Genomic DNA, 24,161 nt, shown 5'->3' on the forward strand with positions numbered 1-24,161 from the left:
CATTGATCAACGAGTGCCTAAACTTTAGATAAGGCTTCCTTTGTCCTGAGGTACCTTCATCACTCAACTCTCCTCACAGTTTCTCTGTCAACAGCAGGAAAAACTGCTACCTGACGTGCAAAACTACAGAGGCTTACGTCTTAAAAATAATAAAAAAAAAACATTTTCAGAGATCTGAGTAGAGTTATAAACAAACAGCCAGAACAGAAAACAGAACAGGGAGACAGAACTTGAAAAAGAAAAAAAACAGCAGCAAGAGAAACTTCAATAGCAGGTATGTGAACGAAAACAGAGCATGAACTGAAAACAAAAGGATTGGAGGCGGTAGGAATCAAGTTAAAATCTTCATTACAACTCGAGGAGTACAGACAATCTTTGAGCAGTGGAACAAATTAACAGGATCGCTATGTAATTACATGTACATGCCATCTAACCACTACGGAGCACAAGAAAAACAAAAAATATCTGGGAAGCCAACCAAAAACACGGCCTAAAGGAATTACCTCCACAAAATATCACAGCGAGCGCTACTTTCTCTAGAAAGGATGAAGAGCAGTGGGTTGCTACCGAGGTTAGCAACCTTCCAAGACAGACAAATGTTGCGCAGCTGTTTGGGTTATTATCAAATGCAAAAACAAAGCAAGGAAAGGAAAGAGAAGCAGCAGCCCCACTAAAAAGCCGAATTGCTTTGCACGCAGTACTTAACATATGGAATAAACAGTACTGAGGCAACACAAGGGAACAATTAGTATAAACGGTTTTGTAAATATCTTGGACAAATCCCAGAAGAGAATAATACCGAGGAAGACACTGACTAATTCAGAGAAGGGAAGGGGCCTAGATGGCTTTTCTGGCCTCCTTATGTCCTTATGTGCCCTGTATTTATATTTATATGCTTGCATTACCCAGCATATAGGCTATTTAAGGTCAGAAAAGCATTGCAGTAGCACAGCTGCCTCCAGCAAGCAGAGCTTGACATCACTAAACCACACAGAAGAGCACAGCCCTTTTATTGGCTTCAACAGCAAATATCTGCAAGCAGAATTGTTTCGCTCTATTTGTACAGGTTTTTCCACAGTAGTACGGTGTATCCAACTTTGGTACTAACAGAGTCTTGTTCACTTAAATTGTTAAACGGTTTAAGTTTCCCCCTCATGTACTATCAGTGGCCCCTGACCAGAAACCAGCTCCAAGAACTTAGCTTTAATATCCAACAGAAAAGAGAAACTACATTTTCATATACTCAAGTTTCAATTCCTGCCAAAATTTAATTTGGCTTTCTCTGTAGGAAGTTTGACACATACTGCATACACATATCAAATACCACACATGAGATCTGCGACACAAATCCTATGATATTCTTTGTTGACACACACGTATGTTCTCCAAGCTATACATAAAATATTCCAGACTTTTTCCATTAACACACTGGCTACACAAATTGCCGAAGTAATGAAAGGCTGGAGTGGTTTAAAAACCCACTGAAATGGAAGGGTTTCAAAACACTGTTACTCCACAACATGGTTGATGACTGCCTTTAAAGAAATGACTGCACCGACCTCCCAACAACACCACCACCACATACACAAACAAACAAACATACAAGTAAGGTGTGCCTTGCAGCCTACACCAGAGGTTTGACTCTCACCATCCAGATCAAAGGCCTGGTGGAGTACCCAAGTTCCTCCCCCTCCAAAGGCTCGGAGCTTCTTGCAGAGGAAATCAGGGTGGGATGTGGCATGTCGAACATCCAGGTCTTGCCCTGACACCAGCTTTTATTTGACCAGGGTGCAGAGGTGGGCCCCACAGTTTAGCTGTAGCATGTGACAACTCAGAGATAGCCAGAGAAATCACTGATATACAGTGAAACCCAGCAGGGAGCAGCTATACTTTTTTTGGTACAGAAGAGGACTATGTGTACAAGAACATAGTATTTTTCTCCTCAATTGATAAAGAACACTTCTCTACACGTACAAGGAGTATACAACTCCTCAGATGTAAGGTGGCCCACAGGCCACCTCTAACTACCTCTCTGTGTTTCTTCCAAGTTGCAGATGAATTAGGTCCAGCTGGTCCCCAAGAAGTGCTGGCTGTAGAGAAAGGAAAGATAAAATGTACAGGACTCATCGCATGAAGCCCTGCTCTGCGCCAGTTATGCTTTTAGCTGTCTCTGCCTTCTACAAAAATCAGTTTACATGTTTTTTAGAAAGTGAACCTACTAAATACAGAAACTCCACTCCATTTAAAGGATGACTATTCTGAGTTGCCTGAAATCTGAACTCTTATTTAAAGAAAGCTGAAGTTTAGGATGCCTGTGTTGGGTTTCTCACTCAACAAATTCTTGTTATTTGATAGGGGGATTCCCCAAAGCAAAGCTCCTAGGAAAAATGTTCTCAATATTTCTGAAGGGGGATCTGTTATATATAGGAAAAGATTATTCAACACCAAGTTTCACAGGTGGGAACATGCTTTTTATACATACTTTCCATGCAGTTCCAATGTACAAGTGCAGAAAGCAATCAGAGGGCTTCCATTAATACTCACGTGAGCAGAGTAGCTCCTGTAGTAACAGGAGGAGCAGTAGGATATACTGTGGCTATCTAATATGCCTTAAATGTAATCAGCAATAGAATGAATCATATTCTTGACAACAACCTGGGAAAAGGAAACCCCCAGAAACCCAGTAGTCATGTTGTAAAAATCAACCACAATTTATTTTGCGGAAATGGCATCTTCCTATGACAGATAATTAAGAAGATATTAAAACTCATTTAAAGCAGACCTTAAGCTCAAAATGCCATGGATTATTGGCAGACGATAGGGATGTGGAAAGCAATGAAAACAGAGGTGGTACTTAGTCCTGCTGTGGTGTGGAGAAGTTTACAGAAAAATAGCTGGATGAGGATGGTCGGATTCTGGCGTCAGGCTGGAGCAGGATCTAAGAGAATGAGCAGGGAAAGGAGGAAGCATGACATGTGAGATGCTAGTTGCATGGAAAAATGGTGTCTGAGGGAGGAGAAAAGAACAGGGAATATGAAGATTGTGAAAACAGCTTCTCTGAGGTTCATAAATGCTTTCCTTCCTAGCCATACTTGCTGGAATACGCATTTTCAACCAAGCCAAGCTTATCGGATAGGATTAGACAGACCAAACAGAGTCCAGTGCAGGAAGCTGTGGACTATGAAACAAGAGACTTGGATTCTGCTACTGCCTCCTCTATTGATTTTCTGGGTGACAGCAATTTACATTACCTATCTCACTTTTGCTCTTAAAAGTACAATGGTAATGACCTCTGTTGTAGTGTATGATACGCATTACTAACTAGACACTCTAGCTAACTGAAGACATGTTAGCTAGTATCCCCAGGTAACTCTCACATTGTACTCCCATACTGCCAACAGCCACAGCCCAAAACCACTCCAAAGACACTCGGCACTGAAACGAGGCCTTGTGGTAATCTTGAAGGATATATTTCATATTTTTTTTTTATCACAGGACAACGAGGACCTGAGGCTGAGATCCCTTCACCACTGGTGTCCCTCCTTTCCCAGTTTCCTCCCTCTCTGTGCTCCTTGATCCACACTTCCCGTGCCACCAAGTTACCGACTGAAATGGCAGCAGCTGGAATGTGATCTCCAGTGGCTCCTGCCAGCTCTCCGCAGTTTGGGGAAAGAAAAAGACACAGCAACAATCAAAACTGATGTGCTTTACATATCTTAATTCTATGCTTCACGTGTTTTAGAAGTTTATGTCTGAAAACCCTTAACTCTTCAGTTCCAAGTGTTCATAAGTTTGTCCTTACTGAACATTAGCATCTGGAAGGAAGCACTAAAAGTAGCTAACTTTTTGTTAACTGTTTCAAATAATAGAATAGGAAGAGTCTGAAGATAGAACACTATAAATGTGCAGATTGCAATTATAGTGAAGTTCTCTGAAAACAAATGACTTAGTCACCATATTCAGAAAGCAAGCCACATATCCCAAATATGCAAAAATACGCTTCAGTAACGAGTATTCTGTTACAAGATAATGTCACATTCTGTAGCAGTGGGTTTTGATTTACATCAAGAACTGGGAAAAATACACACATGGCAACAATAGCAGGTTCAAAAAATACTTGAGGAAACTTGAGTCCAGGAAACTGTAGAGTAAATGTACCTTTCTGTACTCAATAGCATTTGCTGCCAAGAAAAATTGTAATTAACTTATTGTAGCCCCTGTTTCTCAGGTTTGGTAATTAATATGCAGCTCGAACTGATACAGTTGAAAAGCAAAAGCTCAACTTTGATCTTCAAGAAAAATCCTCCATGACCTGCTCATGTGATGACATTTAAGGATAAATTGGCAAGAGTCTCTGACGTGTCAGATAATTTTAAAATCTGATGCAGTCAGTAGCTTCATCTTCTAAAAGGAGAGTTATTTCATTCCAAAGAGACAGTTTATGGAATTAAGCACACTTAACAGAGAAACTTCACTGCTTCATTGTTATTTCCCTGCAACTCCTTATTTCATTTTTTTTTTTTCATTTTTTAAGGAAGTATTTTACAATCATACACTATAACTTAGTTCTAAAGAAACTCAAAGTTAAGTTTCCATACATACAAATTTCACAATTCTGGTAGGAGCTGGTTTTTTCATTGCTTTATAAAGAAACACCTAGTAAAGTACTTTTTATTGTAACATTTAACCCCAGTTAACAGACCCTCCTGTTTGCTCCGTTACTGCCATATTCACAAGCCATAGGGTAAAAAGAAATGGCACTTCTTTCAAATTTCTCTGGTCAGCCTAACTAATTTTATAAAAATAATTTCAGGGAATTCACACTGTCCCCAGAATTGGCCTGCACAGTTCTTTAGAACAAAAGGCCTTATATAAAATAACAAACAAAATGTTCCTATTAATTTGTAGGTAAGAAAAAAAACATCTTGCCACCTGTTTCAGACATTTTAGTACTACCATGGATACATTCTGCTCAGCAGGCTTCTTTTCTTCTATAAAAACATTTCAGGAAACAATGAAATCTGCTATGCATGTTCTAATAGGCTGGGGAAATATCTAAGAAAGACACTTAAGGAAAGACACCAAGGATGTGAGAATGGCAATGAAATACCCCCCAAATCAGAAGATCAACTTAGGCAATAGAAAAGCTAAAAGCATTTGCTTTCTCAAGAGAAAAATAAGTGCCTTCGTAAAACTAAAATGAATTTCAGTATCAAAGTAAAGGCCACACAATCTAAGCAACACCTAGAAAATAATTTACAAAAATATTCCAATTGGAAATACAGGGTAAGATTTCAAACCTCCAAAATACTGGCCTAGCTAGTAACTGAGACAACAGTAATTTTTAATGTCAACGCTGAAATTAGTTTTGACTAATTAAAAGTGCTTCTGACAATCTCATTGTACAAAGATACAAGTCTAAAGATACAGGCAACAGTAAAGAACCAGGAACACCTTTATGAATAACACTGTGTGATGCCCAAAAGAAAAATTACTTTGTTCTTTTTCCTCCCCTTCATTATCACTCTTTGTGGGAGATAAAAACACCTAGAAGCAGCGATCCCACAGTAAAAATGCTGAGGAGGATATTTTAGAAGAATACAGTTTTATAACAGTACTTAGAAATGCCTGTCTTAACAGGGATTATTACAATGAAATATGTTATAACGTATGACAATATAACATGAAACAGAACTGTAGGTTTAATTAGAGTATCCTGAAAGAAACTGTATGTATACTGGTGAAAAAAAGTGCAACACCTTAGTGGAAAGATTTTGTATCCAAAGAAAACAAGCGTGTTCACTGAAATTTCTGCCGAACATTCCACCCTAGTCAGAAGAATGTAGAAAAAGGGAGATGGGAGGGTTGTCTTAAAAACATGGTTCTGTTTTCTTTTAAAATTTCTTAATTTTTTATACGTATTTTTCTGCTTTACAATTGATTTCTTTAAGAGGTAATTAATATACCATGGAAAAACACACACATACCCACCTCTCAGGTTACAGAGCCTTAAGCATAAAGGTTGACTTTCCAAGAGAAACCTAACCAAACCCCTAGAATGACACAAACCGGTTAAAGTCTGCATAATCTGAGCCTCATCAGGGGACCTGCAATTCTGCTGTTATCATACAAACAAACTAAATGAGATGGAATTAAAATACAGGAGGCCCTTGGCACTGTGTTTTGAAAGATGTACTTCGCAAGGACTTCCAGCACACGCAGCTCAATGCTCTACCATATACCTTTAAACACTGAGTTCAAACTACAATAGTGACAGTGATCAGCAACAACTATCACACGTCAGTGTATAATGTGGCCTGTCAGAAAATTGTAATTGAAAAAAAGCTGTCTCATACTGCTGAAAAAAAAAATAAAAAAAAGCCAACCTATAACTTCAAACACATCAATGAAATATTTCTTTGAATCTTCTTCACAGCACAAAACTAAATCCTCTTCCTAACATTCATCTCCAAAGTCTTGCTCTGTGAATACTGAGCACTGGGTTGTTGTACAGCATATAACAGACCCCAAACCGCCCAGTATCTCTTATTCAAAGAAACTGGGTACTTCATTACCTAGCAACAAAATCAATCCACAGAACTGCCTCAAGTATTTCATACCTCAATGATTAGGTCTAATTGCTCGCTCTCTAACTGAAAGAAAACCATCTTAAAAATCTCACTATCTGAAACATTTAAGAACAGCATTAACATATCCAGTATTAAAGTGCCATTTAGATGATGGAAACAAAATCTTAATTCTTCTACAGTTATTTTCACTAATTGTTCTTTGTCAGCTTCGTGGAGAAAAAAAAAAAAGGAACAGCTGGTACAGCTGAACACCTGGGACAGAAGTACAACTCAATCTGTTTTGACTGTCAATCCCAGTCTACCCTGATCTCTTCTAAAATGTCAACGGGCCATCAAGGGGAAGCTGCAGCAAAACAGAAGGATTTTTAGGACACAGGAAGAGTTGCAAAGCAGAGCTAGGCTGGAAATCAAGTTGCTGTACTGGCTACAGTTAAAGAAGATTTGGATGATGGCCAAGTAGCCCGCAGGAGATCTTACTGTCTCGCTGGTCAGCCCGTTACATGGAGAGGCACGACAAAGCTAGGCTTAATGGAAGATGAAGCCCTGCAAAGCCAACAGTCATTCTGGCCTCCTCCGTCTGCAAAGATGCTCTGGGATTTGAAGAAGTCATGGACTGACTGCCTTGGCTGTCTGCTACCAATTCTATAGAAATCATGAACTTGGATGAGCAAACATTTTAACATGCCAAACAGAAGATCTCGCTTCTGTCTTCTACAGACAGATAAAAACGACGTGACCGATCATTTAGAGACTGTGAGCTCCTACATGTTTTAAAACAGTAGGCTTCAACCAGCGCCGTGCACTCACCCACCAGTAAGGCACACCGGCGTGAGAGGAGAAGCCCTTCACAGTAGCCCTGCATCTCCAACGCAGCAAGGCAGCCCTGGGCAGCACCGTAAGCAGAGCACACCGCATGCCCTTCCTCCTCCATCCCCAGCAGAAAGGATAGCTAAGAGCTGGGAAACACTTTAAAGCAAATGCACATGGCTTAATTTTCTCTTCATTTTTTTTTTCATCAGGGAAAAACAGGCAGAAACATTCAAAGTCGAAGAGTTCAGACTAGGTTCTTGTTATTTTTCCCTGTCCATATGAGAAGGTTAAGCGCAGTCACCGAACTTTGAATTCCAGCCTCAGTCACGAAGAAGCCTCTGGCACGGCTCCCAGACTAGTAAAAAATGACCATTTCAGCCCCTAAAGCATGGAGCCTGATCCATTAAAGCAAAACAAGTTCTCCTGACAGCTGGTTTTCTTAGCATATTCACGTCCGTGTATTTATCAGAGAAAAGCCCTCCAGGACAACAGTGTTTATTACAGGATTATTTCTGTGAATCCAGGGAACACAGAATTCACTGAGCAACACTGCTTCTACCCTGATCTCTTTTTTCTTAAAATGTGAACCAAGACGAACCCATTTTTATTTTAGTTTTTTAAACACGGACTAATCATGAAGAAAAAAGACATCACACATAAGGAAAAAAGACAAAAAAAAAACCAATAAATTTGATTTTTATCAAATAAGAACCCCTGCAATCCCCTTTAATGTGTAGCTCACTGACAAACATTTTAAGCATTAATATAGAAATTAGCTGTTTGATCTCTCAATGATTCCTTTGATTTAGAGTCTGGTGACTTTTAGCAAATGGAAAACAAAGATATGACAGATTTTTTTTTAAATCATAAATTTCCTTCCCATATGAGTCTCTAGTATGCTTTCACAGAGAAAGATGATTTTGAACAAGCCAGATGCCTTCCGCTGAGAGGTTTAGAGACTTTATGACAAACGTATAGAAGTATGGCAGAGACATAACGTGCAAATAGCCCAGCAGTTCCTCATGGCGCAGAGGAAGCCTCGGCATACTCCTGTGCCTACCTAGCAGGAGGAAGAAGTCAAGAGGAGGCATGTGAGGGGCCTCTGGTACTGACACCGCTCAGCTCCGACCCTCTTCCCAAAGCACAGCAGCCGAGAGCTGGGGATGAACAGCATCCTATGAGCGCTTCTGCTCCCTGAGGAGGGAGGAGGAGGAGGACTGGCTGGGGACACACACTCGGGGATGCTGACAAGCACCGTCCTTCAAGTTGGGTGGCCCATCTGTGGGGTTTCCCAGCTCACCATTTCCTCCAGAAGTGTGCAGAAACTTGTTTTTATGATAGTACAGTTGTGCTGGGAGGTTTTAACAAAACGTTATCATAAATACCCCTCGTTTCATTTTAACTTAATCTCATTTATTAAATTAAAAGCAACTGTTACTGGCACTGTATCTGTTTGCTGATGCAGTGCAAAAAAGAGTAAGAAGAATTCTTAAAGAAAATTATAAAATGAAAGATTCTGTAAATGATTCCAAATTAAGGGAACAATAACAAGAAATTGCTGTTAATGCGTTTTAAACAATTGGTAATTAAAAGAATGGTTTTGAATTTAAAAGTTTTAATGAAAGAATTAAACTGTGCATAGTTATGATCAGCTATTGTTGAGATTTTTATAAACCAACATGCTTCCCATCCCTGAGAGCTGGTTTTGAGGTGGTTCTTTTGTTTGTTTTTAACTGTAAGATCTGGACTTTATTCTCTTACAGACACACACTGCATCACGGAATTCAACTGAACACTGATATTGACCCAAAAACGCAACAATACTTTTTCACTGCATTGCTACCTCCTACTAATAGATGACCTTTTCCAAGCCTAGCATCTTAGGTCCAAACCATAAAAAATGGGCATTTCCCTGATTTAGCAAATCTCTTTGAGAGTCTATGACAAAGAACAGTCAGTCTTACCAGTATTTTATTTACCATCCACCTAAAAATAGATCAAATGTACTTCACAATAGCACTTCAAAGCAGAACTACTATATTCACATTGCTAGGACTCAAATTCGCTGACAAGATCTGTGGGTAAGTATCATTTTTAGAAAATGCTATGTGGGAACACATGTTTATATGGCAGAACACAAAAGCAATGAAAGCTCTTGGGAAAGCTGGAGATAACTCACATTACACAAACAGACCCTTTACTCTTATTTCTCTCCAAAGCCGAAGCATTTCTATCTGAAAATGATTTTTTCATACATCTGGACAAAGCCATTCCTGATTGCTTGTTCTTCATAAGGTGAAAAGAGTCATTATTAACAAAATAATTGTGGGAATTTTATTTTTTCCTGCCTTATTGAATACTTGGGAATGCTATGTAGACAACTGTCAACTACTACTTACTCCACCTCAAATTCTGCTGCATAAAAAAATACACTAGTAATTTGCTTACATGGTGCTTGTAGATGCAATTATTGTTAGCAGCAGGAAAGAACTTTTATAAGCAGAACACAATTCAAATGTAACATGTCATGGCCTCAAGTCATTAAAACTAATCCTCAGGGCTTGTTGAGGCTTTTTGTACTTTTGGCAAAAAGTATAAAGAAGTACGCATTGTTGCTTCAGTTCCCAAACACTGGAAAGTTAAATATCTAGACTGTCAGCCTCTGCTAAACAGAACAGAGATTGGTTTTGGGAAAGAACAAAAGACAAATACATCTTTGTTATTATAGCTCAATCAAGCAAACACTGAAAACATACCTATACATTTTCTCATGGCACAAAATGTAGCCAGAAGAGTAAAGGAAGGTGCAGCAGCTCACAATCAAGCAAACCGACTTGCACTGAAAACAAGAGACATTATGCCATCAAACAACAAAAACTTACATTAACACTGCGTTAGGTTACTCCAAAAAGTAACGCAGTGAACCTAAACCATAACCAATCTCTCTCCCTCTCAACTCTTGGGTGCTATGGGTATCTAGGTACCATGATGAATACTTTACAAATACACAAGGACAGACTGAGGTAGAGCTATGCTTTCTAAGTGAAGTACCTCAAGGTTGATAGAGATAACATGAAGAGGTATGTCATGGAACTTGGTTTTATTGGTATGATTTTAAAATGACTACATAAGCTATAAAAGACAAAGCAATAACTATGTCATCAGACATGTCAGGTATGTACTAACACCATCCAAATACCCTTATGTTTTATTGCTGTACATGACGTTTAAAATCAAGTATTTTTTATGGCACTGAAAGAAAATGCAATATTTTTAGGAAAGCAAAGTGTGCCTTTTGTATTGCTACTCTGCTTTGCTACTCAAGAGGTTAACATCTTTCTAAAGACACCTGAAAAATGGGAAAATCAGCAGTGCATTCATTAGCACATGGGTCATCTACATATACCTGGGTGGCCTGCAATACACTTAAGAGTCAACATGTTACTAGAGCTAAAAATACAATGGAAACTAATGACAGCCCATTTGCTTTTAACAGTAGCTGAGCAGAAGAATCCTTGGGAACAGGAACAGATAATTACAGGTTTGACTAGAATTATGCCCTCGACTAATGTTGATAAAAGTGAACTGATAAACTATGAAAAACTAAAAGCTGCTAAATACATTATTCATATGTGTGTACGTTTGCATGTGCGTGTGCAACCTGCATTTTCTTAAATAAAAAAACAGGGAAGTCTTCTGTTTTTATCTTAGTCAAATCTTGATCTTTATTCTTTTAAACTGCATCCACCAGCTTATCCAGACCAATACCTTGTTGAGTAAAATGTCAAGATACCATGTCCCTTCACACACACCAAGTTCATCACTAAGTTGTACTAAACTGTGGCAGTCAGCATTTCCCATCTGTTCCCTACCCAGAAGTGTTACGACCAGTTCAAAGCAAAGTCATTGCGGTACGGACCAGAAAAACAAAGCATCACTGAAACAGTGTTAGATTAGCTTGGCTACTGAACAGTTGAAAAGCCTAATGTTGTTACTTTTTTTGAAGCAGACACTATGAGACTAAAATACTAAAGACAAAGAAGGAGCATTAAGACATTCTTACTTTCAGAAACAAGAGAAAAGCAGTTTAATGAAAACAGACTGATTTCTGATCCTCGCCCTTCCATTTCAGGAGTTCCTCAGCATCGTGTTTGCCAACTGCATTGTCCAACAAGCTTAAAATTAAGTATTTAGATATTTTCCTGGAAAAAATAAGTTAGTAAAGCTGCAAATTCCTAAAACACAGTTAATAAAGCCCTTCAGCTTCTACAACTCTATATTTAGAAGTGCTATATATATACAGAGAACTTACCTATACATATATGTATACACCATTGCCAAAAGAAAAAATAAGCAAATATTGCCCCACAATAAAAAAAAAAAAGGTATCAGTGTGCCGTAATGTAGGACACACTCAAAAATATACTGTTGCAGGAAAACACAGCATACTTTTCACGGATTAATATGGTACTACATGTGGCCAATGATGACGTTTCTTCATCCATATGTGATCCAGCCACAGATACAGAACTAACAGAAAGAAGATCTGTCATTCTTCCACCACACACACGCTTGCAGTAATCATTATGACTTTAAGCAATTTAAAGCAATATGACCTTATCACCTAGCCAACATTTTTTACATAAATCAAGAAAAACATGAAGAGTTCAAAGATGAAGTTGAAAGAACACTTCAGAACAAACTGTCTCACTTACTGTTCAATACGCGGGGAGAGATACAGCTTAGGAAAAACCTGAGTAGCTTCTGCATCCTCAAAACTAACAGAGAGAAGCGCAACATCTTCTCCAGGATCTTCATTCACATCCTATACATTAAAAATAATAAAGCGACAAATAAAAAACTAAGTACTTATAAACTTGCAGACAAAAACTAATAAAGTCAAATACCAATTTAAGAGATGCTTAAGTGAGGAATCTAAACAGTGACTGCCAAAAAATAGGCTGAAAATTAATATTCTTCATGTATTAGTACTTTAAAGACATTCTGTAGTGCTTAATTTCAAGCATCAAAATACAATTACTGTCAGCAAGTGTATACTAATGTAGCTCCTCTTTGGCTGAAATACATATTTCAGTAAAGATGCAGACTTCATTTTTAACAATTCTCAGTTAAACGCTAACATCAGACATAAATGCCAAGGATTTTTTTTTTAATGTTATAGTAGCATTGAATTACAACCACAGATTTTGTATTTGTTATTTTTCAAAGTATATGGTACAAAATTTTTGCTGTACTCAACTTCTATTTCTGTTGTAGACAAAGAAGTTTTTTGAAATTTATATCTAAAAGTCATCGCCCCTCAGTTTCCCACAAATCAGATCCCTGCATTACTTTCAGAAGGCTACGCACACTGTAAAAACTACTGTAAGAAGTAGTCTTGTTAAGACCTGACACTTCTCTGAGTCACAGACAGTACAAACAAGTGAATTTCTGCTCAACACAACTGCATTTGAGCTCCTGACCTCTGGTTAGGGCCATGAGTTGGCAGTACCATCGCCTTCACTTACAACAGGTAATAAATACTGTGCCACTTGCTGCTCAGAAACAAAAGTCCTTTAACATGTTTGTGCATATGTACACAGCGACTTGCCAAGATGCATTTGTTTTTATCCGTTCTGGAAAACTATGAGAGGAAACAGATAAACCAGCAGATCTGCACTCGGCGCAGGATCACAGTGGCTCAGTGTGCCCTGGTATGGTCTGTCACACACACAGCTGGGAGGAAGGAACATGCAAACCACTTAAACATTGTTCGGAGATCCTGCCCTATCTGGGGGAAAAAAGCGACTGCTGAGTGGTTTCAGGAAGACGATCTCGTGCCATTTGAAGCTTTGGCAGGACTGAAACTGTTAACGTCCAGAGAGACTAGCTGCGTATTAGCTGTTACGTGCAGAACACAACATGCCAAGAAACTTAGTGATAAGCTGCAGGGAAGAATGGGTCTTAAAAAAGCCTAATTGTCTCGCATGAAAAATGAGACAGAGCTGACAGTGTTTTCTTAAATTCTGTCTTGGTGTGCTGCTCACTTCTGACAGCTGAAGGAAGAGTGTACTCCTATAAAATGGTCACAGGCACACTTAGGCTGGGAAGGAAAACACACTTTTAAACTGGAGTTGCAGGGTAACGCTTCACGTAAGTAGTGAGGACGAGAATTAACTGCATTCCTCTTGGGGTATGGTCAGGTTATGGATGGGATTACGTGACACGATGCCTGCACCAGCAACGGACAGGACCTCACGGCCTACAGCGCTCCTTTCGGTGTTGTGCTTCCAGCAGCCTACAACAGAAGAACCCTCACAGATGAGAAAGCTTTTTTCAGAAAGTGAATCAACCACCACCCAAACAGGGCAACTCCTCCCTAGTCTTTTCCCTGGTGTTTCGTGTATTTTCATCGTTAAGGAATTTTTTTCAATAAGGAACAGCTTTCACTCCTGAAGCTGGCTACGGCATTAACTGGCCTTTTTCTGATTAATTTGATAATTGTCAATGAAATGAAAAGAACTATTAAGACACATTAAACAGTAATGCTAATGATTAAAAATTTTTTACTATAAGGGGCATTCTTCAAGAGATGACAAATATGCATACTCCATTCACCTGCGTATGTATACAGCTCTGTCAAGACCACATTCTTTTGTTTCTATTTTTTTTCAAATACCTTGTTTTCATGTTTTTACAGAAGAGAACCTACGTGCTTTTCACAAGCTATACGGACAAACCCAAATGTACTTAATCTTGCATTTAGTGTTAACGCCTAAGTTGATATGCACACTCAGTTTACCATCATGCATATGACCAGTTTCTAGAATACCACTCAGGTGCCTACTGATCAAAGAGAATCAAAATGAGGAAACAAAAAAAATCAGGTGAACACCAGTACAGCATCCCTTACCCTATACGCTATTATTACGCTGTATTCCTGCACTCACTAATGGCTACTTTAATATGGAGATTCATTCCAGAAAAATAAAAGATACATAAATAAACACAACATTTTTGCGTGTTAAGCTGCAACAAGCTGATGTGTGCATTAAGAGCACTAAGTTGAGATGTAGTATTTTTCATTTACAAAAGTAATACACAAAATAAAACTACTGTTGCCAGCACAGCACTGCACTACATTCATATAGCTACTGTCTCATCCAAGTAAAGAAATTAGCATTCTTCTCTAAATGCCACTTTTCAAGTCGATGTATACTTTTGGCCCACAAACCTGAAAAGTTAAAATTGTAGCTTTAAAAAAAAAGGCAGCACAAAACCAATAAGCATTCCTATAGGTTTTAAAAAGATGCAATGCGGTAACACCATGAAGTTGCCCTACCTGGTTGCTGAGATGGCCACAGATTTACAATGAAGTCCCTTTGTATTTGCCGCAATAGAGATTATCACTTTAAGACTTTGTTCCTTTTATTTATGCAAGGATCTGCTTGGTAGAACTGCATTCAACCTTAGTACGTCTGTTACAACTGCCATTTACAAAACTAAACTGAAAACACATGTCCCACAGATAAACTATGGAAAGCCTTTTAAATTAATAGGCCTTTTTGATGTTGTCTGTGCCAGTCACAGCTTAACTCCTTCAGCGATATCTCTTCTGGTCATCTCTACAAACCTGCTAATGCTAGGTGAGATGATGCATCTTTGTATCAGTGGGCAATGACATTGCCCCAGAACAGGGGCTGATACCCTTCCCTCACACCAAAGAGTCCAAAGGCAAAGGCTGTTTTCACACATCATCAAATTTCAGCCAGGCAGTGTCTTCCCCTTTCCCATCTCTGCATGCTGATTTCTCTCAAGGAACAGGCAACATTTCAATAGAGCAGCAAAGCAAGATTGCCCCTCTGTTTTATTTTTCAGTTAGCTTCAAAAGAAATAGTGACATTCAATTGCTTCTTCAAGACTAATCCCTTTTCAGGAAAAAAACTTTGAACTCAAATCACAGTACATTTTTAATACTAAAGTAGCTATTTTATTTTCATAAGTTGCATTTAACCCACAACAGTTACTGTTAAAGGATTTTTATCAAAACAACTAATTTTACATTTTTCAAGAAAAAATGATTTTGTAAAAATGAAGAATAGCAATGTCTTAAAAATTAGCACTCAACATAAGAACTGCCATGTTAAGGTACCAGTTCCTACTCACACAACTTTTCCCACACAAGCCTTTACAGAAGGTATTATTAAATCGAACTTTCACAGAATGCGGCATACATCCTGGGCCACAGGAATTTTGAGGTTTAAAAATTGAATGTTGCTAAAAAATATATCTGAGATCATTAGCTAAGCATGTGATAATTGCACACCTATTAGATTTTCCACAACAGTCTCATGATTACCAGTAAAAAAAAATCTAGCCCACTACAATATAAAAGATCCAACATTGATTTTCATGGTGTCTTTCTGCCATCTTGCTATCCTGTTTTACTAGGTATTCCAAAATAATCTTTTCCTCATTTCAGAAGAGGAAATTCAAATCAAAGAGGAAAAAAACCTGACGCACCATTTAACATCAAAAATAAATACTTTTCTATCTCAAGAACTGTGAGTGTTTTCCTATGTTTACACAATATTTGCACGGTGTGGGTTGATCTTTTTGACTAAAAGTTCCTGCAAAAGGAACTGCAAAATACATGTAGTAAAGCACTGTGGGTAAGGAATAAGATAATAATAACAATAAAAAAATACTTTCAACTCATGTTTTGTTACTTTTTTTTTTTTTTGGCTATTGCAGAGAACTGTTAGCAACAACTTACAACAATAAATAGTACTTTTAACAAAGACAAATGTAAAGAGAAAAGTCATGGTATTTCATTCTAATTTACCCTTTCTCTACTCAGCCAGTGAAGATGAAATGTTCATTAAACATGCATGTTGGCACTGCAGGACAAAAGGCCACGTGAAAATACAGATACAGAACAAATGAAAACAGAAGTTACAAGAACTTTAGATTTTTTTCTTCCAGAAACTTGAGGCAAAGACTTCAGGTATCACAAGACTTGAAAATAAAACTTTTAAATCCTATTTCTAATTGTGTCAGCACTGTCTAAAGAACCATTTGTTAGTTTTCATTCATATCAAAATGAGTTTACATTCAAAAGCAGGCTTCTTTGTTTACAGCTGCTGTCTTTGCAAAATCCTTCATCTTTTCATAAAGTTCGCATGAGTCGTGTATGAAAATTATTATCAAAAACACCAAGTACAACATCTAAATGGCATTGTTTTCTCATATCCTACCTACTGTAATTGAAAACTGGGAATTTACTGGAACTGACAATTTATTATGAGTCAGATGGTTGACAGCCAGTCCAACCAAAACATCTGCTCCGCACAGTCACAACTGCTATAACCCATTTCCTCTTGTGCCTGGAGTCTAACCAACTTGTACATTAGAGTTCCTTTTCCTTAAAGATGCAGATTCTGGAAAATCAGTTATTACCTTTTTTTAGTTATCAGCAGAAAAAATCACCTTGCAACCTTTTATTAGCGCATTCTTTCAATAAGAGGTATTTTTATTTGTGGCACGGAAGTGTGCTTGCCTGCACCAAACTGCAACGCGAAGCGGTTGGAGGCTGCATCTGCAGCAGCTCTCTCAGGGGAAGGACAGCTTGCTCTTGATGGGCAAGGACAACTCACAGCCTTGGGACTTGCTTTTCAATGCAAGTGGAAGACTTGAGAGCTATGGGGCATGAGACCAGGGGACAAGAGTATGCAGTGGGCTGGTGTATAAACCTAGGATTAGGAGCCTGGTGTAACCAGATCAACTGTAAAGTACGAATGAGGAAAAAAAAATGAGAATTTGGTAGAAAGAATGGGAAAGGATGGGCAGGAAGAGAGTATTGACTGGCTTTGGGAAGGACGAGCCATTTCTGGCCTGAGGGCTGTTGAGAAATGAGGAATGAGAACAGGGCTTCTGGTAGGGCTGCTAAATTTGTACCTTGAGCACAAACGGCAATTGGTCTGAGGATAAAAGCAAGGTAAGGAAAAGTACACAAAGTGCCCAGCCCACCGCATGTTCCCTGAGGTAAAGAGGGGCCACACAGATGGCTGATGTTGCAGAAGCCTCCAGGAACAGATAAGCTAGCTAAAATCCAAACTGTATGGGTCAGGCCAGATCTGCTTCAGGAGGTTCCCAGCCCCAGCTGACGATTGCAACCTCTTCCTGGAGGTTTCTGACCTCCCAGTTCTGACAAACGCTGAATAATCATCTTTGTGGTATGATTCTAACCGAGGGGACGGAAACCTCCAGCCGATGGGGAGAGGATGGGATCGCTTAAAATAATATAAGCGAGGAATGCACTCAATTTACAACTTGTGTGATGTGATGGAGCAGGAGGAAGGTGGAACAGAAAGGCTGAATGTGGATGAGAACGTGGAGGATTGTGGAGCGGTTGATCCTAACATCTGCAGCCAGCTTATGACAAGGTGAAGTCTCAACTTACTTTGTGGTACCTCTCAACCCTACCATTTCAGTCAGCTTCACAGAGTGTGCAATTTATATACCAGGATCCCTTCGGGAGAAAAAGGTCTCAAGAGGCGAAATACATGAGAATAGCAAGATATCACAAAGGTAATTTATCTTAGGCTGAAACTTAACCCGTGTGATTTTGCATGGCACATTGCCTATATTGGAACCATACTTACTAACAACTGAGAAGTGAACAACAGAATTTGTTTTTGAAATCAAAATACGAATTGCATCAGAGAAGAACACAATGTTATTTACTTTATTAGTACCAATGGGCTACTTGCATCACTGCTTTGCAAAGTTTGGCCTTTTCCCTCCAAATGACAGCATGTGATAAGATAAAAAAACAACTATCAAATAAACCACAAGCAACTTGTATCCTTAATGCCTCGTAACTTCATTAGCGAGCTTTGATACAAGTAGTTACATGTTCTCCAAACCCTTTTCTGTATTTATTGATTTTCAAAAAAATAACAAAACATGCTAGGGGAAAGTAGGCAAAGGAATGTGAAGTGGCAAATGAGACTTAAGAAATCTGCTTCACTCTAGGGAGAATATGTAATTATTCCAGGAAATTCTTTCTCCTGTCTTCCAGGAAATCCACCAGGTCTGATCAAGGAGTGCTGATTCTTTAAATAGGATCTTTAATGAAAACAAAGGCAGTCACCTTGCATGCACTGTCCACTGTATCGAAAAGTTCCAAAAACAGTCCCTCTCCCAAGGTAATAAAACAAAACATTTGCCTAACTCAGGCAAAGAATGTGTTTAAGCTAATTAAGACTAACTCCTTCTTTAAAAGTTACATGAAAATCATAGTCCATTAACAACACTGCAGAATCTGAAGAGATATTTCTAGGACATTGTTTTCCTTTTACTGGATTTTTTTCATTAAAATGAAATCAAATAAATATCTTTTGAACATTGAGCAATACCTCTAAGTATACCACTGGGCATCAATAACAACATGTAAATCAAAAGATTTTTCTTAAAGTGTGAGTAACATCCCAAATATTTTGTTCTGTTGTTTGTTTGTTTTTGCTGGTGGTTTTTTGTTTGCGTTCAGACTTTTGTATGTAAATATATTGTGCTTCTTCAAGACAAGAATTTGAGGTGTGTTTTGCCTATACCATTTTCTTTTATTATGGTCATGGCAATTTACCACGACTCACCATATGAATAACTGTCAGAGTTTGGTAAAGAATGCTGTTTGGAAAAGCTTAAGAAAAAACAAAAGGTTAAATAGAATAACATTCTTGTCCATGAAAATTCACAACTTTCAAGATTCATGCTATTTAAGTGAATAAAAGTTAAGTTGTTTTGACAGCACAAAAAGTTGTGGTGATACTTTCACCGCAGTAATAACTGTTCGCTTAGGTCTGAAAAACACAATCTCAAAAAATAACACGGATGCCTCTAAAGGTCAAAAATATGCTTTGGTAAGGACTAGACTCAAACTTAGAATAAATAAATAAAAAAAGCGTGGCACAGTCTAAAAACGATACTGAGGTGTCCTTTCTGATGTGTAAATACCACTGATTTCAAGAGAGGTAAAAAGTTGCTAAATCTTCATTTTATAAACAAGAAACACAAACTACATAGGAGAATCATTTCATATTGACTGAATTATATTTATTAGCTATGTTTTAATGACACTAGAGTAGTGGACACTTTTTCATTTTAGGAGAGACGCAAGATGCTACTGATCTTAAATTTCAATTCATCCACTGAAATGTAACTACAAACACATTAGCTCTATCAGCTCTAATATCAGATATCACATTCGTATTAAAATAAGATTAAAACCAACAACGCTTACACAGCTAGGAATGTCCATACAATTGGAATGAATTAGAATAAAAATAACAAAATGGGGAGAAACAATATTAGGAATCTAGATTGCTGGGACCTGACTTTTCATACATTCATGAATCACTGCTTTTGTTTGCTAGGACTTCAATTTATCCATCATTATAGGAGGGCGCTTAACCTCCTAATTTTTGTTCTGTTTAATTCTAACCTAATTTATAAACATACTAGCTAAGTTTTAATAAAACAATAGGGTATTATCATTAGAAAAGGATGTTATCCCAAAAGATCCCCCTATGACTATGATGAAGTTTTATAGAGAGGATACAGATTCAAACAGCACCATATCTTTCCTAAGACCTAAAGCAAAGCAATGATGCGTCTCTGCCATCACCAGCTGATAATGGGCTGCGCAAAGTGCTCAGAGATTCCAAAGCTCGCTTTTTATAGAGGTCACCCTGCCTCCTCTTAATCGGTGAGCAGCAGCGGCAGCCACTCAGACCAAGCTCATGTTGCCACATCTTGACAAAAAAACTTTTCATTCTAAAACCAAGAGCAGCACAAAAATGGTTCTCCGAAATGAAGGTGTTATTTCTTCTACCAGTACGCATACCAATTAGCTGCTTTGCTGGCATCAGTGGTGCTACTGGCAGAATAAAGAATAGCACAACCTGAGCCACAGTGTGAGAATCTGGCTGAAGGCACAAGACTGAAAATGTAAATGTGTCCTTATAAGCACATATCCTAGAAAAATAACTGTTTAAAACTTGTTGTAAATAGTTATTGACTTTTTTTTTACAAAAGGTTTTATGTCTGGTAAACATGCTCTTGAGTGCCTTAAAAAGCCATGTTTAGTTAGAAAGTCCTGGGTAAGCAGCAAACAAAGGACAAGTAGTATTAAAATTAATACTTGCACTAATAACATCTGTATCCTAAATCAGGAATCATTTGAGGATAGCAAGGCAGAGAGAGAGGAAAAGAAGACAGCAAGAAAGAGGAAAAGAAGCTCTACTTTGTTCCTTTGGGCATTGCATGTTAGTGATAGACATGCTGATTTTGTGCAAGTGCTAAGTTCAGTCATATGTATTACATATGCCATACACATTTGTGTATGTGTTTGCATTGTATGGAGGACTCATTTTCATTACTGTTTAGATGTTATCTATTAAATCATTCACTTGAAACGATCAACACTGAAGGTTCAAGATTTACGTAGTGATACAACTAATTCCAGGACTGTCAGGGTTCAGGGACTCTCTGTACTACCTTGCCACATGCCGAGGCATTTCCTTGCTAAAATCGGACACTACAAGACATTTCTTTCACACCTATCTCAGCATTGCTATCTCCTTTTCACACTTTGAATACTGGGAAGAACCAAAAATGCAGACCTACACACGCCTTTAAACTACCCTCACATTCAAAGACAAAGAAACAAGATGCATTACACATACATAGATTTAGGCTGAACTACTTGGAACAACATTATTTAAAAATAAAGTACAGTTACAATATTTCTAAATGTGAAAAATACATTTTCAATGCTCTTAAGAAGCAAGCAAATAGCAAAAAAAGAAAACACAAAACACTGACCATTTAGATGACTTATAGCAGGTCACCGCCATGTGGTTTGTTTCTTTATAAATCTCCCAAAGCTATCTGGCCATTTCCTCAACATGTAGTGAGGACCCATTTTTTACCGTAAGCCCTGTGTTTTTAAGTTTGCTTTCAGAGATAAATATTTGGGGACATGTACAACTTGGAATTCAAATCCTTCGCTAGGATTCAAATCTCTCAGCTCAGTTCTTGAGATGACTGGACTACAATTTATTCAGCAAGCAACATTCACATTCTTGTCCCCCATACTACTGATTTCCCACCTCTTTAAAAATAGTCATGCCCTTGCAGAGGCCAAAGAGCAGTCATCTCATGTCCCAGTGGAAAACAAGATCTGCTAATAAATGCCCATGTACTTAACTAGCGTGCAAACAGATCATTAATATACTTTGAAATAATCTTCCTGTCAAGCCAACCTCCAAATCTTCCAGCATAGCCTTTCTATACATAAATATTCATATTTTCTATATGTAAATTAACAAACATTAATGGCTCTGTACATGGCCCACGACTGAAAGAAGATACAGAAGTTCTAATCATATGGGGGGAAGAATGGCATTTCTGGAACCATGTTGTGGCTCAAGGTCAGAATAAGACTTTTTTTTTTTTTAAATCAATTCTTTTTAATAAAAGCTTTTCTCCTATCTCCACATATTCTTATATGTTCCCGGTCCAGTGAATATTGCTCTGTAGAATCAGAAATACTATAGATTACATGGGTCACAACAAAAATGCCAGTGTAAAGCCATATTCTGAGACATGTCTTCAGTGAACCAGGAAGTACCAAGAAGATTTCACAGTTGAAAAAGTGAATAATGAAAGCGCAAGGTAAAGGCAAGCAAAGTTACACTTGTTCAATACTCTTCCACTGTTGCAGCCTAGTAATGCTGACCTGATTTAAAAATAGGAAATATTTTCTTTTAAGGGAAGGTGCAAATATTAAAAATATTAACTGTTAGGAGTTGTTTGGACTGTCGTTGTTTCCTGAGAATAACAGGAATGTTTCATATTAAAGTCCATAGCACTTTTAATTCGCAAGCTATTTATTATGCATTCCTATTTCAAGTGTACAATATTATATTTCTTTTCAAGAGAAATCTATTATCCCTTTGTCCCCATATTACTCACGCACCTACAGGACCTGAAAAGAGTGGGGTAGGGTTGGGGTCATATTCTGCTTCGTACAAAAAAAAGTGCAAGTTGGAGCATCCTGTCCCCTTGAGCCCCATCTGTATTCATCATTCCAGCAAACAATGTGCACGGTGTAATCATGCACACAAGGGTGTAAGTGTACAGATGTCACGAACAGCATCTTGTAAGAACTAGTTGCTGTAAAAAAAAAAAAGTTTATCCAGTAAAGAAGAGAAACACAGCTTTTTTCCTTGCATTTGTGTGAAGGTAGATCCCATTACAGGTGATAAGCAGGGTACCTGACTGAGCGATAAAAGCTGTCTTAGTAAAAAAAATGATTACAACATTGGTTTGTAAATTGTAAAATAACGTGGGGAAAAAAATCACAGAATTATTCTGTTTTACATATAAAGTCGCATTCTGTTCTATATTCATGGCTTTTATACATCGCTACCTTTGTAAGCAGGTAGTACAGGATCACACCAATGTCATGCAGCGTGAGCCCTAACAGTCAGTGGGACACAGGTACCAGTCAGCTGGTATCATGTAACAGCAGGTACACTGTAGTATTCTGAGACATCCCATACATTTGAAATGGTCTGACCTTTCTCAACAGCTGCCTACAGTCAGAAGAAACCATGGTGCTGGGGATTTGGGGTAGGAAGTAGAAATACTTTGAATAGCACAGAATCTGTAGATAAAAAAAAGGCTCTGAAAACATCCAGCACATGTTGATTTTTTTCTCTTGATGCCTAACATGGAGCCAGGAAGAAAACAGGTTTAAATAATTGGTGTGCACAGAACTATTGTATTATGGGGATGAACCTGGAATTATATTTTGGTATCATCTTTCCCTGCAAAAGGTCATGTATGGTAGATTACCCATTAAGTGCTATGTATACTCTTACCTTTCCAGCTGAAGTTCTAGAAGATCAGAAAAAAAAAAGTTCAGATTAAGATGAAGCAAAAAAAAAATTTGTAAATCTAATCCAACGCTCTCACAAAATCTGAAATTATTTGCACACATGCAACAGCACAGCATCCCAAGATGTGGAAATCAACAGAGCAGAACACCCTCTGTTCTCGGTCAGATATTCAGCTTTCCGACCATAAATCTGAGCTTCATGTTCTTCAGTAAGGAGGATGACATGGCCATACAAAAGGAAGAGCTGGATCATGACAACGGTTTGAACTGGAAGTTTTTTTACCCTGTCCTATAGGAGAGAGTATTCAATAGTTTTCTTTTCCTTTTGTAGTTTTGAACAGAGAATTTAAGAAATTAAAGCCTGAACACTTCACAGAAGTTTCCAGAATTCATGCATGTTTGATGTTCAATTTTAAAAAACTGATAAGATTTGCTGGGTAATTATTCACTGGTTCCCACCCCACTGTTACAAACACAGTGGAGTAACAAATGACTGCAACTGTTCTACTCACTTCTTCACAAACCTCAGTTCCCCTCCTGGCATCAGTTTCAAAAGAATGTAGTCCTTAGTTTGTGTGGTGGATGTATACCTATAATGGGATACATTATGATATTTCCTTGGGGAAAAAATGTAAAGAGTTTAAAAAATAGCTTAATAAAAGTGCAGATTTGGAAGTCACTTTAAAAATAAAACTGAATAAGAAATATTCTTTGCTAGCAGAAGGACATGCCAGGAAAGGAAAAAAAAAAAAAAAAAAGGAGCCAACAATTAAGATGTCATGGTAAAAAAAACC

At 38.0% G+C, this 24,161-nt stretch overlaps 1 protein-coding gene across 9 annotated transcripts in view; it reads right to left on the bottom strand.

Moving 5' to 3' along the window:
* BABAM2 (BRISC and BRCA1 A complex member 2) overlaps positions 1 to 24,161 on the bottom strand; it is a 168,546-nt gene that overhangs the window by 69,721 nt on the left and 74,664 nt on the right. For all 9 annotated transcript variants that reach the window (XM_066993820.1, XM_066993821.1, XM_066993819.1 and 6 more), the window contains one exon: positions 12,116 to 12,225. In XM_066993820.1, coding sequence (XP_066849921.1) covers positions 12,116 to 12,225 — 110 coding nt within the window. The remainder of the gene's footprint in view (positions 1 to 12,115; positions 12,226 to 24,161) is intronic.

This window comes from Anser cygnoides, chromosome 3 (genome assembly GCF_040182565.1).
Source record: "Anser cygnoides isolate HZ-2024a breed goose chromosome 3, Taihu_goose_T2T_genome, whole genome shotgun sequence".
NCBI classification, from domain to species: Eukaryota; Metazoa; Chordata; class Aves; order Anseriformes; family Anatidae; genus Anser; species Anser cygnoides.